Genomic DNA, 15,768 nt, shown 5'->3' with positions numbered 1-15,768 from the left:
TACGAAACGCTACTCTTTTATTTCAAGAGTTCGAGTTTTTCATTGTTTTGTTGTGTAGTTTCTGTCTCCAACATGATTTTCTCGCAAGATAGGTACGTGTGTTATCGCTCACTTCTCGTAAATTCTTGAATTCAAACTTTGTCTCGAATGAGTGTTCTTCGCGATTTTCTTATTGTATTGTATGTTCTATTTTCTTGTGTTGATTTGTTGTAGCCATGCAGGTGCGTTACGTGTTTTTCTTTTAAAAAAAAAAATCATGGTTTTAGTCTCTCTATATATGTATGCATCACTCAGATCGAGGCGTCCCCCAAGAAAATAGAAACTAGCAATTAAATTGAACTTGGTCTTTGATTAGACATCAGATGTAGATGATATTGATGCATGAGAATTGATATCCTCGAACGCACGCTTGAGTTCTGCTTTTTTGGCCTCGTGAGTATTACATATTATAATGATCGGCAGGGCCTAATTCTATTAGTTTTTCAAAACTGAACGAATTGAATTTGAGGATTTTTTTCTCTAAAATTTTGTTTAAGATTCATGTACTTCTATTCGACTTCGATCTTCTTTTTTTTTTTTTTTTTCTTTTTTTCCATTTTCGTAAATTCGACTTCTATTGGTTACGCAGTTTGATTTGGAGTAACCGGGTGATTAGATATGTATCTATGTATATGCGTACATCTTCTGTAAGTTGAGGAGTTTATAGGTTGTATAGCAAAATTGAGGGTTAGGTTCATTAATTTGTTTTTATTCTATTTTTAAATAAACAAATAAATGTGAGAGTTTGGGATGTAAATTTGAGTGATTGGGAAAAGTTCCGAAATTCATGAATTCTTGTTTGTTTTCCGTGTTCTCTAATATATCTAGAATTAGACCTTACAATTCATTTTAAGAACCCTACAGTTTTAGGCCCATGCATCATGTTATCTTTTAACAAGTCAATGGCACTTATTTCTTGTTATCATCATACAACACATGCTTTAATTTTATACAACACATGTTTTTACCGAATGTTCACCTCCAGTTTAAATTAGATTTAACAGCAAGCTTTTTGAAACTCACAAACTGATGCATAAATTTAATAAAACTGGAAGGGATATATATGCAATAAATCAAACATATGCATACACCGATCCGATTAAGTATCTTAAAACATTCTATAGAGGATATCAGCATATGTTCATTTTTGCTGTTTTGTATTAAACTGAACTAAAGATTGTTCACGCACGAAGAAATAAATGAATTAACCAAAAACGTGATCATATGTTCCAGCATGCACATAGTACCAATCAACATCATCCAAATTAGAATCCCACCTGCATGCTCTCCATTAAACTTGGCTTAGCAAGCTGCTTATTGATCTAGCTTTCACCACGCCGACCTTAGTCCTTCTCTTGGTGACCACCAACGGCTGCTGCAGCCCCAGGTCTCCACTGCTCAAGGGCTGTGCACCGCCCCGACGGTCCACCTCATCATCCTCGTGGCGCCGACGCACAGTACTACTCATGCTTCTAACCCTCCCTTTGCCTAAATGATGCTCACACAGTGCGTAGCCTACCAGCGTCGGTTGGCAGCACCGCCACCCCCGTCCATTAACACGGCTGCAACGCGAGCCTTCCATGATCACATTCCCTCTTTTACTCTTCTTTGTGCCAGTACCACTTGAACTCATGTGGTTAATATTTTGAGCTACATCTTGATCAGTTTGAGTACTTAAGTCACACTTCTTGTTTGTTTTGGACTTCATTCTTGCATTCATTTGTGTTTCCTCCTTTGGGCTTCTTTCAAAACACCCTCTCCTCTTCTTCAATGGGACAAGCGACTTAGTATCTCCTTCACGCCAATATCCCATGTCAAAATAAAAAATATATACATAGCACATACCATACAAAATAGCATGAAAATTAAAATGAATAATACATATGGTTAAGTTTTTGCTACTAAATTTGATATACAGGGAGTATATATATACCTTTAGCAGAAGAAGAAGACGACGACGGCTGCATAAAGGTATTATTGGTACATTCTTCCTCAGATGGAATGTTATTTGCCCTGAAAGTTATGAGCATTGAATATTAAGGATGATATGGTTGACAAATAAATAATCAGTGCAAAACACATATATAGTAGCATGGAAATAATGTGTAAAGAAAATGATCTGGGGACCAGCATGTATCCCCATGCTAACATGCACCACATGGGGGCACTATTTGTTCCCATTATATAGAGAAGAAATAATGAAACAAGTTGAGTTCCATATATATATTGATAGATACAGGCTAGTGTAACTAGATTGGATGGGATGTGAGGGTAACCATAGTTGATTAAAACAAAACACCATTAAAACATACAGTCTCTCCACTTGCAGTGAGCTTTTTTTTTTCTTTTACAAAGATTAATGAAGGGAACTATAGATACACCACAATATACACGCACAAAAACACAAACAAACACACACATAATCTCAACCATTTTTACCTTTCTCAGTTTTTACTGGGCTACTAGTTAGAACTTAAAGTTTAAATTGGTGAAAGAATCACTTTTTCCCTTTCTTTTTGTGTTTTCAAGCTGCTTTAAGAATTCATGAAAGAAGAGAATCACAAGAAGAAATTTACACTTAATTTTCTTTTCATTCTTATCACCTGATATCATCACCAGCAAGCTTCTTCTTCTGTTCCTCTTTCCATGTCTCATCATCCCCAGATTCCTACAGAAATAGAGAGGCAGTAACCACAAATATTTAAACACATATACATATGCTCCATTATTTGCACCCGAGTGCAAGAATTCTTGGTGCAAGCTTGCAACTTTAACACCAAGAAATCACATCCCTCGGTCTTTGTATACGTTGAACAAAGTCTCGAAATCTAAATTAGATGTTTTGTAAAAAAAATTTTACCTTTAGCTTCATCTTCACCCCATTATTATCGTCTTCTGGTTGAGCCCATCTGGTATTACTGTCACTAATAGCCATCACAACTTCATCCGACAGTTGTCCAGGAGGGATATCAGTGGTCTGGGCCGCGTCTGATTTGGGCTGCGCCGCCGCTGACCGGCTGAGATGGAGATCTGAAGGAGCAGACGGCGGCGGGAAACGCTTCCTGATCCTCATTGCTGGGTGATTAATCAAGTATAGCTAGGCAGAAACGATGGTGAAGAAAGGGGGGAAAAATCAAGAAGAAGCGAATGAGCGTGCAAAGACAGAGTCTTTGGGAAAGAAAGAAGAAGAGATCATAAAAAAGACATGTTCCGCAAGAAAGATTGTAGCTTTAGGAAACCTCCCCACTCTCTCTTTCCATATGTGCTGTTTTGTGCGTTTCTCTCTCTTGACCTTTATTTGTTGCACCACACACATGAGGAGTGGATATGTGTGTGTTGTTGAGGCCAAAACAGAATTATACGGTGGCGGTGGCACGTGCCGGAGCTGGTGGGAAAGGCTGGCACGTGCGAGAGGGACGACTGGGTCCCGATCGGTGGTGGGGAGATGGTGGCTGCCCGCCGGCGTCGAGAAAGATTTCAAGCCATTTTTTGGATGCCGGCAATTCAATGTATATGAAAAGTTTGATTGGGCTTAGTTTTAAGATGGAATCGGTCTAGGAAATTTATATCTTTTGTAATAAAACTTGTCTCTTTTTCATTTTCCGAATACACTGTAGTCACTGTTTGAAGTTATAAATAGAATAATAATATAGAGATATATAATCTAATATGATAAAATAAATAAATAAAAAATTATAGTTAATATAAAATTTGGTTTGATTGATAAATAATAGTTTGTTTGATATGATTAATTGAATTTTAAATAAGATGATTTATTATCATTTTGTCCATTTAAAAACTAATAAAATTTGAATAATATTATTTATTAAGGATAATATAGTGATTTAAATTCAATAATTTGATTGATATAACATAAAAAATTAATGTTTAGATTGATGTAAGATAAATTATGTAGTAAATAGATAAATAAAATGAAAAAATAAACATGAGATTGGATAAGATAAATTATCAATGGATTAACAAAATACTCTCTTTGTCTCAATTATATTGTCCATGTTTTTTTTTATTTGTTTCAAATATATAGTAATATATTATATTTAGCAATATTTTTTTACACTTTTTTACTAATATACCCCTATTAACTACACTTTGAAAATTGTGTAATCATTTTTTAATAAATTAAATAGGGATAAAATAGGAAATTTATATAAAATTTGATTTTTCAATACATTTTTTTTAATCTGTGTGAAAATCTAAAAAAGACATTATATATGGGACGGAAGGTGTATGTCATTTCAAACCGTACCTAAAAGTTTTATTACCATGTACATCAAATTTATGAATGCCATTATACATATAGTTAATAGTTTTAATATGGTGAGTTTCCATGGCGGGACTTTAATGTGAACAATATTAAGATGTTATATACTCATTGGATGTATATAAGTGTCTATAATGTTGCACTTTTGCTCATGATACATTTATCGTGCGTTTATTTCAATTTTCAATGAGCAATCAAAAACACTAACTTTAGCATGCGTAGGGGCACACATGTTAACATGATTCAAACTCTTTTTTTTTTTTTTTTTTTTTAATGTGAGAACCCGCAGCTGCTATTTTTCGGTGCGCTCTGGGTAAACCTCCGGACTAACGCAATAGCCTGCAAACTACGCTAATCAGGTAAACCACACTGAGCAAGTCATGTGTGACATGTTAGTTCAAGAAAGTGTTGGCAGAGAAAATCGAACTCCTAACATTTGACTAAGAGTTCACCTACTCCATCAATTTAGACATTCTCTTGGAAGCAATTCGAACTCATTTTCCACATATGGCGAGTGATCCGCTTTAAAATACAATTTATATCTAAAGTTATAAAAGTATTCGCTTTAAAATACACCTTTATCGGTAATACAAGCGCAAAATTGCCATACCATATTCTTCAACTCATATGAGAGAATTTTTGTTGACACGTTAGTCTTATTTATTTTAAATGTAATTAAGGAGAACAAAAAGGTTGTTGACTTTGTAATCAATATTTGTTTTTATTAAAAATATATATTTATTTATAATAATAATTGTCTGTAGCTTTTGCTTTAAAAATAGGGAATTCTTATCATGTGACGTACGCTTGTGTGTGTTGATTAATAAGGAATTTGTTTGAATTTAGAAGAAGAAAGCTTTTTGTTTTATGGTTTCGCGAAGTTGCACACAAAACATTGATTTTGCTTGATAATATTATAATTATCCAACTACTTTAGTAATAATAAAGATATAAACAGATGATTATTATGAAATTTATCTGAAAGTTAAAAATAAAACTTTTTGTTTGGAGCCTATAGTTTAGTGTCCTACATTGAATTCACCTATGACATAATTAGGCATGATTCAAAATGAGTCGATAATTGAAAGGACAAAGTGTGAGCTCTACTATTCATCCACATGCACCTAACTGCTTGACAACATATTGCAAAACTCTTGGATGCAAAAATCCTAGCAGCCAAGTTCCCTTTGTGATTGTTCCATATTCTCTAAAAAATCGACACAACCGACTAGATTTCTCGATCACGAAGATACAGCTACCGAGCAGGGCCTAGAGAAGATGTGGAAAAACTCAGTCAAACACTATCGACTTGCACCGTCAAATCCTGTATGCCAAGGTCGTGATACAGGCCATGGACGTACTGGAGCGTCGAATGATCATCCATTCCATTTTTCATCTGCGCACGAATAAATTGCATGATCAAGATTCAATCAGTTGAGTTATTCATATCAAAGCACTGATGAATCATGAAAAATACCTGCAGTGAAATGGATCCTACAACATGGCCTGGAACCAATTCCCAGAAGCGATTCTGAGAGACCTCTGCAATATCCTCACGTGAAGAAACCTGATAGCAAGTATCACAGAGTTTTACCATGAAGTCACTAGCTAGAATAATATGCAACGAATATTTCAATAAGCAGCACAAAGTTTTACCATGAAGTTACAATTTTACCTGTCTCCAGCATTTGATCAAGGCAGAAGAAGGAATACAAGGAGGTGCCATCTGTAACAAAACTCCACCGGTGGTTTTAAATAGAGGCATGACGAGCATAAATACTAAGACGGAAACTAGTCCCAAGCACAAAACTTCAGCATTTTTTACCCTGCAGCAAATACGGTGAATAAGACCCTGAAGCAGCGTCGTGGGCTTAGAATATAAGCTGTAAATACACCAAAACTGAAGTAGATTGGATGATTACCCCAGACCGAGCAACCAGGACGCTAAAATTAAACCTGTGCTGCGAGAAAAAAATCAATGTGCAACTTAAGATCCAGGGATAGAATTTTTCTAACAGAAGACTATACTCCACAAAATGATGCTGCCAATCATGAATGGTCTATCTCATACCTTCGGATAGAGTCAGCAAGAACATGAAGGCAAACTGAGTGGTGATTCATGTCTTCCGCTTTTCTGTACACTGCAAAAAAATCATAAATTAAATTTTAGTATTAAAAAATAAACAATTTTGGATTACGACAACAAATCCCCAAGAAGGAGGGTGAAGAGAACAAAGCATGTGGATTGGTAAATGTAACACCAAAAGTTTGAAATTATAAGAACAGGATAAAACAAATCATATACAGAATAAATTAAATTCAAGCTACAACATAACTGACAATTCATAACATATAAGAACCACAGAGGTCAGAGACATGTTCAACAACTTCTCTGAAGAAACAATTTATCCTCCAATCAATGGATCAATAAGAAATGCAAATTATTAATAACAGTTAACCAAATGCATGGAGTGAAATCATCACCTTGCTCAGGAAAAGGATTAAAAATTTTACAAGGTCTACGAGTTGAAAAATGGGGGCAAATAGAAATAACCAAATGTGACAAGATTTACCAAGATTGATTCGAGCATAATTTCTGAAGAACCAGACACCAATAAGATTCACCAGCAAATTCGTGACAGCTGATATGATCAGGTAATGCCTAAAAACAGATGCAAAACAGAGACTATTATTTACAGAAGAGCAACTACATATAAAAATCTAAATAAGAATGCTCAAAACTGAGATAAATGTTGCAATATTCACTCAAAATCCGGTATAATTAGTACTAAATTGTAGATTACTCTCCCCATCCCTACGTCATTCTCTCTCTTCACTGTTTCTGTCCTTTTGTCTCTGTTTCCTTGAAAAAAGCCAGTTGTCCTTAAATTTATAATATTTATTATTGACTCCATAGTTTAATCAAGATTGTCTAACTAGAGAAAACAGACATTCTTCAAGAATAAAGAAAATAAAATTTATTAGCATCAAACAGTAAATAAGGATGAATAAACCTCATTACACCAAGGCACACATCTCCCCTACGCCTAGTCCAAGATGCAAAGCGAGGGGGAGCTTGTCTCATAGAACTAAGGCGCACTAAGACAAGTACTTTAAAATCTAATTTATGAAGAAATTATGATGCACAGCAAAAATTAAGCATTTTATAAATAATTGAGAAACAATAAAGAAAATCTTCACTACTTCGGATTTTTCACCATTAATACATGACCTCTTCATTTAAAGCATGCTCAAATTGCCCTTTGATCCTTTACAACACACTGAGGCACATATTTACGGTCAAGGCACATGGCACAAGGTCATGCCTCATCAAGCCCTAAGCCTGACATGCACTTAGTGAGTTATTAATCACTTGCTCCCACCAAAAGCAGACACACAAAAAACTGCACTGATAGCAGTAAATGTTTCTTATTCTAAGCAATTACAAACTGCATTACTGCATGAGAATGAGAATGAGATGGAAAGAAATCAAGTAATTCAGTTTTGAATAAATTTAAAGACTACCATCAAACACAAACTTACTTGTGCTCAGATTCATCTTGTATGAATGCATGAAGTGCTTCCACAGCTAAGGAGAATGACATAAACAAAAGAAACAGCTGTCTACACAAACAGTATACATAATCTGCCAGTCACAGATGCAATAGTAAAACAAATTTCACGATACAAACAAATTAAGGATTTGACAATCAACAAAAGCTAAATTGTAAAATACTTACAGCGTTGGTAAAAGCAGCTAAAACCGCCAATCTTTTATACCTGTCGAAAAATATCCAATTCTCTAAGCTTATATTCAGGTGACATCCTGCTCTTTATAAAGTAAATTGGTGCATGTAATTACTTAATTGCATTCACAGATCAAAAATATAATTCTAATTTACAGATTAAAATAATAATGATGATGCTAAATTTAACAAAATGTTTGGTCACAAGTAGAAGGGGGCGCATCGGTCATGGATAAAAGCTATCACCCATGCATTTACTGACAACGCCTTCCAAACCACAAGATTGTTAAACTCTACAGCGAGTAGGTGTTACCAAAGTATGACCAATTCATATTGCTGATGCATAATACTAAATTTCCCTAGTGTCATTGTAATATCATGAAACAACCATCAGGAATCTTACCCATACGTATACGCACGATCAGGCTTTTTCTGAGAAGCAGCCATGGCAAATAGTGAAAACGATAAGAGGCCGCAGCCAAATGTCAAATGAAATGCGTCAGAAACCAAACCTGAAATGCTCAAAAACCATATATTAGAATACAGTAAGAAACAGAAAGTAAGAAAATATCACATATTTGATTCCATATGACTACGAGATGAATCTAAATAGCAACAAGACTGAGAAACATCTACCAAGAAACTAATCAGGTAACAACATTGAAATTTAACATGTGACCGAAACAACATATATAAATTGCTGTCTCAAAAAATAAATATACAAATTGCAAAGCAGTGATTGAATTTTATCTTGTTAGCTCATGACAGAATGTAATTCGATGTAATATCGCAGATATCTCGCCCAAAGAAAAAGCAAAAGAAAAGCAAAAAAAATGGAGTGAAACATGTTGAATTCATGTGACCATTCTATTTTTGTCTTTCCATTCAATTGTTGCAAATACAACAGGACAAGAGAAAGATTATGCATTCATCATCTGCCACACGTCTAACTGGTTACTTGCCAAGTAGAAAGCTTTGCAAACTCGTGAAAAACTAAATTTCATTGCGCGTGAAAAAAGAATGTATACAACTACAATCCAAATGTTTACTCTCACAAATTTGAATATGATTGTGCCAAAAGACATTGATATCAGCCTCAAAATAAAAAAATTTCAAATTTCGTACCGATTCTCCCCGAGACTAGCCCAACGAACAATTCAGCAGTAGAATAAGCAACATTGAGAAAAATCAACACGAATAACCTCCTCATTTGCCGGTTCCCGGACCTCAATCCACTTACAATCATAGAGACAAACGAAAAGATAGAATTTTTTTCATTGATTTCATCTGGGTATGATTCCTCCAGAAACCTCGAATCTAGAAAATAATTATTCTGCGGCATATCTATCCCAGAAACATTCCTAGAAAACAAGGGCTTAGGAGTGCGAGAGTCCACGGCAACGTTCTGATGAAACGAAGGCTGCCTGGAGAACGCGAATCGCCGATCTGTATCTTCCCCGAAATTGAAATCTCCGACGTACGATCGCGGCGAATCGGCGGCGTCGTCGAGTTTCTGGTAGTTAAAGGATGAGCTTCGACCATTTGTACCTGGGAAACGAGAGGATTCGCCCATTTGTACTAAAGGCAAGAACGCAGACTCACAGCAAAATGCTCAACTGCGATGTATGATTCTAGGACGAAACTCAGCACAGAAATCTTGACGACTATTGTTAAACGAAAAACGATTAGTGGTTGATACAATTTGGGAGTGGAAGTAGTAATTCTCGTGTCGAGCAGACGCACCCGTCCGAACGTGTTCCGTGGGCGTGGCCCGTGGGGCTTGACCGGGTCCGTCAGTGAGTTTTTAGAGTTATTAGGTTGACTGGAACGGGCTGGTTCGTAACACGCTACAATTTATCGTGGGTAGGTTTTTTATTTTATTTTTTGATAAACAACACACACGGTATAGGAAAATTACACATTTTAGGTAGGTTAGAAAATTTATTTAGCTAATGTAATTTGTAGGCTAATGTATTAGTTCGAGATTTTACCCAATGTGCATCGAAAAGTAGCATCTGTGAGCTCCTACGTCATAAATAAAAAAAATTCACAATAACTATATGTTGTGACATTTTTTTAAATATGTTGAATTTGACACGTGAAATGGTCGGTCAATATTACATAAATTGTTGCAAATGATTTCGTAATTTATTAATTAATATGAAAATGACATAGTTCCTAAGAAAATTTCATTAACTTTTGCATTTTCGGCCTAACCATCATGTTTTTTATTTTTTTGAAAATCAAACTCAAATATATAAACTCAATAATGAGAAGTATTATTACAAACCAAACTTAAATACGATGAAATAAAAGTTGGAGATTCATGCCAAATTGTGGAACTAGCATAAAAATGAGATGCTTTTGCTAAAGCATGAGCACATTCATTTGCTTGTCGTTGAGCAAAAACAACTGAGAAATCCTTCTCGTTTTTGAAAATTTCTTTACATTTATGAACGATAGACGAAAACTCGGAGATACACCATATTTTGCATTGATTGCTTCCACTACTCCTTTTGCATAGACTTCGGGCCCATAATAGAGCCTCGAGAAGGCCCATTGCCTCTCCCTCCATCACATCTGCTGATCCATTCATAGTGCAAGTTTTGCAGCTAATTACTTTTTCATTCTCATCCCTCAATATGCATCCGATCACGAACTTATGATCATCTCCAAAAAAAACAGCATCCACATTGCACTTATAGATCGAGAGTGGTGGTTTATGCCACAAGATACACAATTCCTTTAAAGATTCAGGGGGTTGCATCTCATTACACAACTTCTTAGCCCCCAACCATTTGTTTAAGAATTCATTTGCCAAGAGATTTGTCTGAATCGCGTTGGAATTTTTGTTGTTCCAGACTCTATCATTTCTTTGCCTCCAAATGCTCCATAATATCATGCAATACTTATCCAGCTCACTGCCCTTCAAATGTGCCATCAATTGGACGAAAATGTCTTGAAAAGATTCAGCTTGTTGCATTCCAGCTTCAATTTTTCCTTGTAACCTTGCCAATCTCCAGCATTCTTGTGCAAAAGGGCAAGAAATAAAGAGATGCCATCTATTCTCGATTCCTTGGTTACATAACACGCAAGCTAAAGGCACTAAAAGACCTCTCCTTTGAAGTCTATCCCTTAAGGGAAGACAGTTCCTTGCAAGTCTCCACAAGAAGATCTTTACTTTTGGTGGGAGTTTTATTGTCCATAGCGTGTTCCAATTTCTTCTCATATGGTTGTACTCGTTTGTTCCAAACGAGCGTGCTAGAAGATACCCTGATTTAACATTATAGCAACCATTATTTGAGAGATGTCAGATGATATTATCTTCTAGATTCGAAATATTCAGAGGTATGCTTGTAATCTGATTTATGTCCCTTGAGTTGAAAAGTTCATGTAACAGCTCGATATCCCATTCTCTGTGCCCTGGTATCATCAGTTCCTGGACGCGCAAATCCATCAGTTATGGGATAGGCAAAGTTTCCATTTTGTGATTCTTTGGGTCTCTCAACCATGGATCAGTCCAAACGCGGATATTACGTCCATATTCGATCTTCCAACGAATTCCTTTTGCTAGCAAAACTTGTGAACTCCAGATGCTCCTCCATATATAACTTGGGTTGTGACCAAGTTTGGCATTTAAGAAATCACCTGTAGGATAATATTTAGCTTTGAGAACCTTACAAACAAGAGCATCAGGGTCTGATATCAGTCTCCAACCCTGTTTCCCAAGCATTGCTATGTTGAAGTTCATGAAGTCTCGGAATCCTAGACCACCCGTGTCCTTTGTTGTACACATCTTGCTCCAATTTAACCAGTGCATACTCCGACCTCCATTCTTTTTTGATCCCCACCAGAAGGAATTTAGCATCCTTTGAAGTTCATCAGCCAGCGAGATTGGAATTAAGAAAGTGCTCATACAATACGAGGGTATTGCCTGAGCAGCTGATTTGATGAGCACCACAACCATCATGTTTTCGGAATGTAATTCCTTTCCCATGCGTTGAAAATTAGTGTTCCATTTTCTTTTGATAGGTATACTCATCCACAACATTAAATCAATTCAACTGTTTGATTTTCCTCAAATTATTAAATAATGATTTTAAAAATATTAGTGGCTATGCAGATGTGTAATCCACTTTAACGACCTAATAAGCATGGCAGATGAAGCAAGAAACAAACAGAGAACAATGGTAGGCTGAGAATAGAAATTACTGGTGCCATTCTTTTCAAAAACTCAAATAGTGCCATTCATCTCAAATCACAACTCTTCTACAATTCAATATCAATCTTGAAACAACGAAAACTTTAGCAAGAATCATATTGATAATACTCAAATCATATCTTAAAAAAATTATAGAGCAAGTTAAAGAATAAAAAGAAATCAATAAGAAAGTCATATAAGAAACAACAGCTGCGGCAAAATCATGTGATCTCCCAGTCTTCACAGTTTTACTCAGAAGCATTTTCTGTGAACAATAGAAGGGCCCGATTCGTCGTACTCTGCCTTGGCTATCCACATCTGCGATGGAAAAACACAAAGATCCGTCAAGACAGGGTTCGTGTTTGGATGACTACAAATGAATGTCAAACGAATTTTGACGTAGAATGTTACCTGCTGGAATGTGCTGAGAGAGGCCAAAATCGAACCTCCGATCCAGACACTATACTTCCTTTCAGGCGGAGCCACCACTTTAATCTTCATGCTACTTGGAGCCAGTGCCGTAATCTCCTTGCTCATCCTGTCAGCAATACCTGGGAACATAGTCGAACCACCACTCAGCACAATGTTGCCATACAGATCCTTCCTGATATCAACGTCGCATTTCATGATCGAATTATAAGTCGTCTCATGAATTCCAGCAGCTTCCATCCCGATCATTGATGGTTGGAAGAGGACCTCGGGGCAACGGAATCGCTCAGCACCAATAGTGATTACTTGTCCATCAGGAAGTTCATAGTTCTTCTCCACAGAGGAGCTGGTCTTTGCAGTTTCTAGCTCTTGTTCGTAATCCAGAGCGATGTAAGCTAGCTTTTCTTTTATGTCCCTCACAATTTCACGCTCTGCTGTTGTAGTGAAAGAGTAGCCTCTCTCAGTCAATATTTTCATCAGGCTGTCTGTGAGATCACGCCCGGCCAGATCCAGACGCAGGATTGCATGAGGGAGTGCATAACCTTCGTAGATGGGGACGGTGTGGCTGACACCATCACCAGAATCAAGAACAATCCCTATAACATGGAACATAGGTTGTCAAAATAGTCACTTTAACAGTGATTTTACAGAACACTAACAATAACACCATATCATAGTTGCTGGTTCAATAGAAAATTTTCAATTAGCATTTGCCTCACCAGTTGTACGACCACTTGCATAGAGTGAGAGAACTGCTTGAATCGCAACATACATGGCAGGGGTGTTGAATGTCTCAAACATGATTTGAGTCATTTTCTCACGATTGGCCTTGGGGTTAAGAGGAGCTTCAGTCAAGAGAATCGGATGCTCTTCTGGAGCAACACGAAGTTCATTGTAGAAGGTATGATGCCATATCTTCTCCATGTCGTCCCAATTACTGACGATTCCGTGCTCAATCGGATACTTGAGTGTCAAAATACCTCTCTTGGATTGAGCCTCATCACCCACATAAGCATCTTTCTGACCCATGCCAACCATTACACCAGTGTGACGAGGGCGACCAACAATGCTTGGGAAAACAGCTCTTGGAGCATCATCTCCAGCAAATCCAGCCTGATCATTTGAGATCAGCAAAACCAATTAGCTCATTTCCAAAATAGTAATGACATGCGAGGACAATTTCAGCCCTCTGGAGATGAAACTACTATTTTTTCTTCGAACAATATCGGTAAGAGTGCAAAGACAGAGAACACAAAACACATAAGAAATAAGGTAAAACTATCTGTGTCCTTATCATCGCTCAATTTTTTTAAATGCAATTATGACAACTTCATATAAATGGGAAAATCTTGATTATCCTAAAATAGATTTATCTGTAATAATTTTATGTCAGATCTGATTTATCATCACACAACGGTCATTGGACAATGAAGTTTAGTCCTAAATGACAAATGGAAGCATCGGAATCTTACCTTGACCATTCCAGTCCCATTGTCACAGACAAGAGGCTGAATATCCTCACCTTCTGCCATCTTTTAACCTGCACAGAGCCGTAAAAGAAAAAAGACTCAATCTTCCGTTTATTAACTCATTTTCCAGGTAAAAGGCAATTTCATGAACACAAAAACATTAACGTGGAGTTTAAAGCCCGGAAAACTATGATCAATGGCCATTATTTATGAAAATTTTATCAGAAAAATTTCCTCTTAAATGAGATCACATCAGAGCCTCAGGTCACCCTCAGAGTATCAAGTGAAAAACGCCAGTCCCAAAAAAGCACAAAGATGCAATGTCGCATCAAACCAGACTAATAACAAGTAGGCGTGGACCCGGCAGGCCTTCAAGGAGAAATACATGAGAGATTGATTGAACCATAATAAATGGTCACTAAAATTTCAACATTCAGACAACAGGAAACAGCCATTAGCAGATCCATGCATCAAGATTCTAATGCAGCATAAGCATCTGTATCTCATAACAAAATCCAAGAACAAAAGCAATCTCTGAACATATCAAGAAAACAAACAAAATGGTAAACACAAGATTCAAAATTTCCCACCAAAGTGGTGGCAATTTCCGAACTTTGAACGAGAAAAGTGAGATTCAGAGGCAAAGATCGAACCTTGGCTGAAAAAGGTTCTCTTTTTCTTGCAGGTGTGATGGGATTCGTTAGGGAAATTCTCTCACCCTCTGTATCGAGCAGCCTGTGCTTCTTCTTTTGTAAGAGACGCCCGCCCTCTAGTTTAAAAAGGGGAAATGAAACTCGACCTCAGATGAAATTCAGCTGAAATGATCCTTAAATTACTGTTTAAAGAAGATCAGGACCGTTGATTCGCCATGATTTGCATCGGTGGTGTGTGGCCCCATGCCAGCATCACATTGGTGGTGGATATAGCTGTCTGGCTTTTGCTTTTTCCACTCATGCCGTGTGGACCATTATGCCCCTCACTTTTCACTTCGTTCCCTAATCTCTCCTCCACCACATTGGAATAAATTAGTAAATTACACCTGGCTAAAATATAAACCATGTACATAATAGGAAATTTTTTTTGAAAATCCCAAAAATGCCCCCGGAGGACATGGGCCATTTTAATCCCTTTTTCGCTTTTTTTTTTTTTTTTTTCATGTGGGTGGGCAAAGAAGAGAATGTGGTCATTTCCAGCTCAGAGGCCGCGGAACTGACACGTGGCCGTTACGGGTTTCGAGTTTTGACCTGTTGATCCGGTCAATTTCCCCAGATGAACGTGCTACACACACATGAACCAGAGGCTCGGAGCACTTAGAGGTAGCCCATTACTTGCTTGTTGCCACAACATGCATGATTGATAGGAATCTCACTTGATCTAGTTCATTATTTATTTATTTATTTATTTATTTTCCGATTCGAGTTTTTTTGGCTATCACATGAAATCGTAATATCTAGTATTTGTTTGTTTAAAACGATTCAACGAGTTTATTATTATTTAGCTGTGATTTATTATTACATGTGTCTAATATAAATTGGATTTAATAGTACGGTTGAATAAATATGTATCAAGAAATGAACGATTGAATGTGGAATACTAATGATT

At 36.7% G+C, this 15,768-nt stretch overlaps 4 protein-coding genes across 5 annotated transcripts; all 4 read right to left on the bottom strand.

Annotated features, from left to right (window-relative positions):
- Positions 1-1,071: 1,071 nt before the first annotated feature.
- On the bottom strand, positions 1,072-3,336 carry LOC140873773 (uncharacterized). Of its 2 annotated transcripts, none has more exons than XM_073277019.1 (4): positions 2,900-3,336; positions 2,643-2,707; positions 1,973-2,052; positions 1,072-1,833 (listed from the first exon to the last, which is right to left on the bottom strand). In XM_073277019.1, exons 1-4 carry the CDS (start codon positions 3,110-3,112, stop codon positions 1,331-1,333), a joined length of 861 nt encoding a protein of 286 aa, XP_073133120.1. In that variant the 5' UTR covers positions 3,113-3,336; the 3' UTR covers positions 1,072-1,330. The 2 variants fall into 2 exon arrangements, with proteins under 2 accessions (XP_073133120.1, XP_073133121.1); XM_073277020.1 differs by having other exon boundaries at positions 1,072-1,830.
- Positions 3,337-5,264: 1,928 nt separating this feature from the next.
- Positions 5,265-9,752, bottom strand: LOC140873644 (metal tolerance protein C2). The gene is made up of 10 exons (XM_073276844.1): positions 9,193-9,752; positions 8,471-8,579; positions 8,062-8,101; positions 7,865-7,941; positions 6,895-6,983; positions 6,393-6,462; positions 6,244-6,282; positions 5,997-6,147; positions 5,799-5,888; positions 5,265-5,717 (listed from the first exon to the last, which is right to left on the bottom strand). The coding sequence occupies exons 1-10, from the start codon at positions 9,638-9,640 to the stop codon at positions 5,616-5,618; spliced, it is 1,215 nt and encodes a 404-aa protein (XP_073132945.1). The 5' UTR covers positions 9,641-9,752; the 3' UTR covers positions 5,265-5,615.
- Positions 9,753-11,527: 1,775 nt separating this feature from the next.
- LOC140873675 (uncharacterized mitochondrial protein AtMg00310-like) lies at positions 11,528-12,064 on the bottom strand. Its single transcript, XM_073276884.1, has one exon. The coding sequence runs from the start codon at positions 12,062-12,064 to the stop codon at positions 11,528-11,530; it is 537 nt and encodes a 178-aa protein (XP_073132985.1).
- Positions 12,065-12,263: 199 nt separating this feature from the next.
- On the bottom strand, positions 12,264-14,974 carry LOC140873638 (actin-97). Its single transcript, XM_073276831.1, has 5 exons — positions 14,820-14,974; positions 14,170-14,237; positions 13,417-13,810; positions 12,680-13,293; positions 12,264-12,586 (listed from the first exon to the last, which is right to left on the bottom strand). Exons 2-5 carry the CDS (start codon positions 14,227-14,229, stop codon positions 12,521-12,523), a joined length of 1,134 nt encoding a protein of 377 aa, XP_073132932.1. The 5' UTR covers positions 14,230-14,237; positions 14,820-14,974; the 3' UTR covers positions 12,264-12,520.
- Positions 14,975-15,768: the final 794 nt, after the last annotated feature.

This window comes from Henckelia pumila, unplaced genomic scaffold (genome assembly GCF_033568475.1).
Source record: "Henckelia pumila isolate YLH828 unplaced genomic scaffold, ASM3356847v2 CTG_80:::fragment_1, whole genome shotgun sequence".
Classification (NCBI taxonomy): Eukaryota; Viridiplantae; Streptophyta; class Magnoliopsida; order Lamiales; family Gesneriaceae; genus Henckelia; species Henckelia pumila.
The sequence above is the reverse complement of the archived record's forward strand: the minus strand, read 5'-3'. Positions and strand labels throughout refer to the sequence as shown.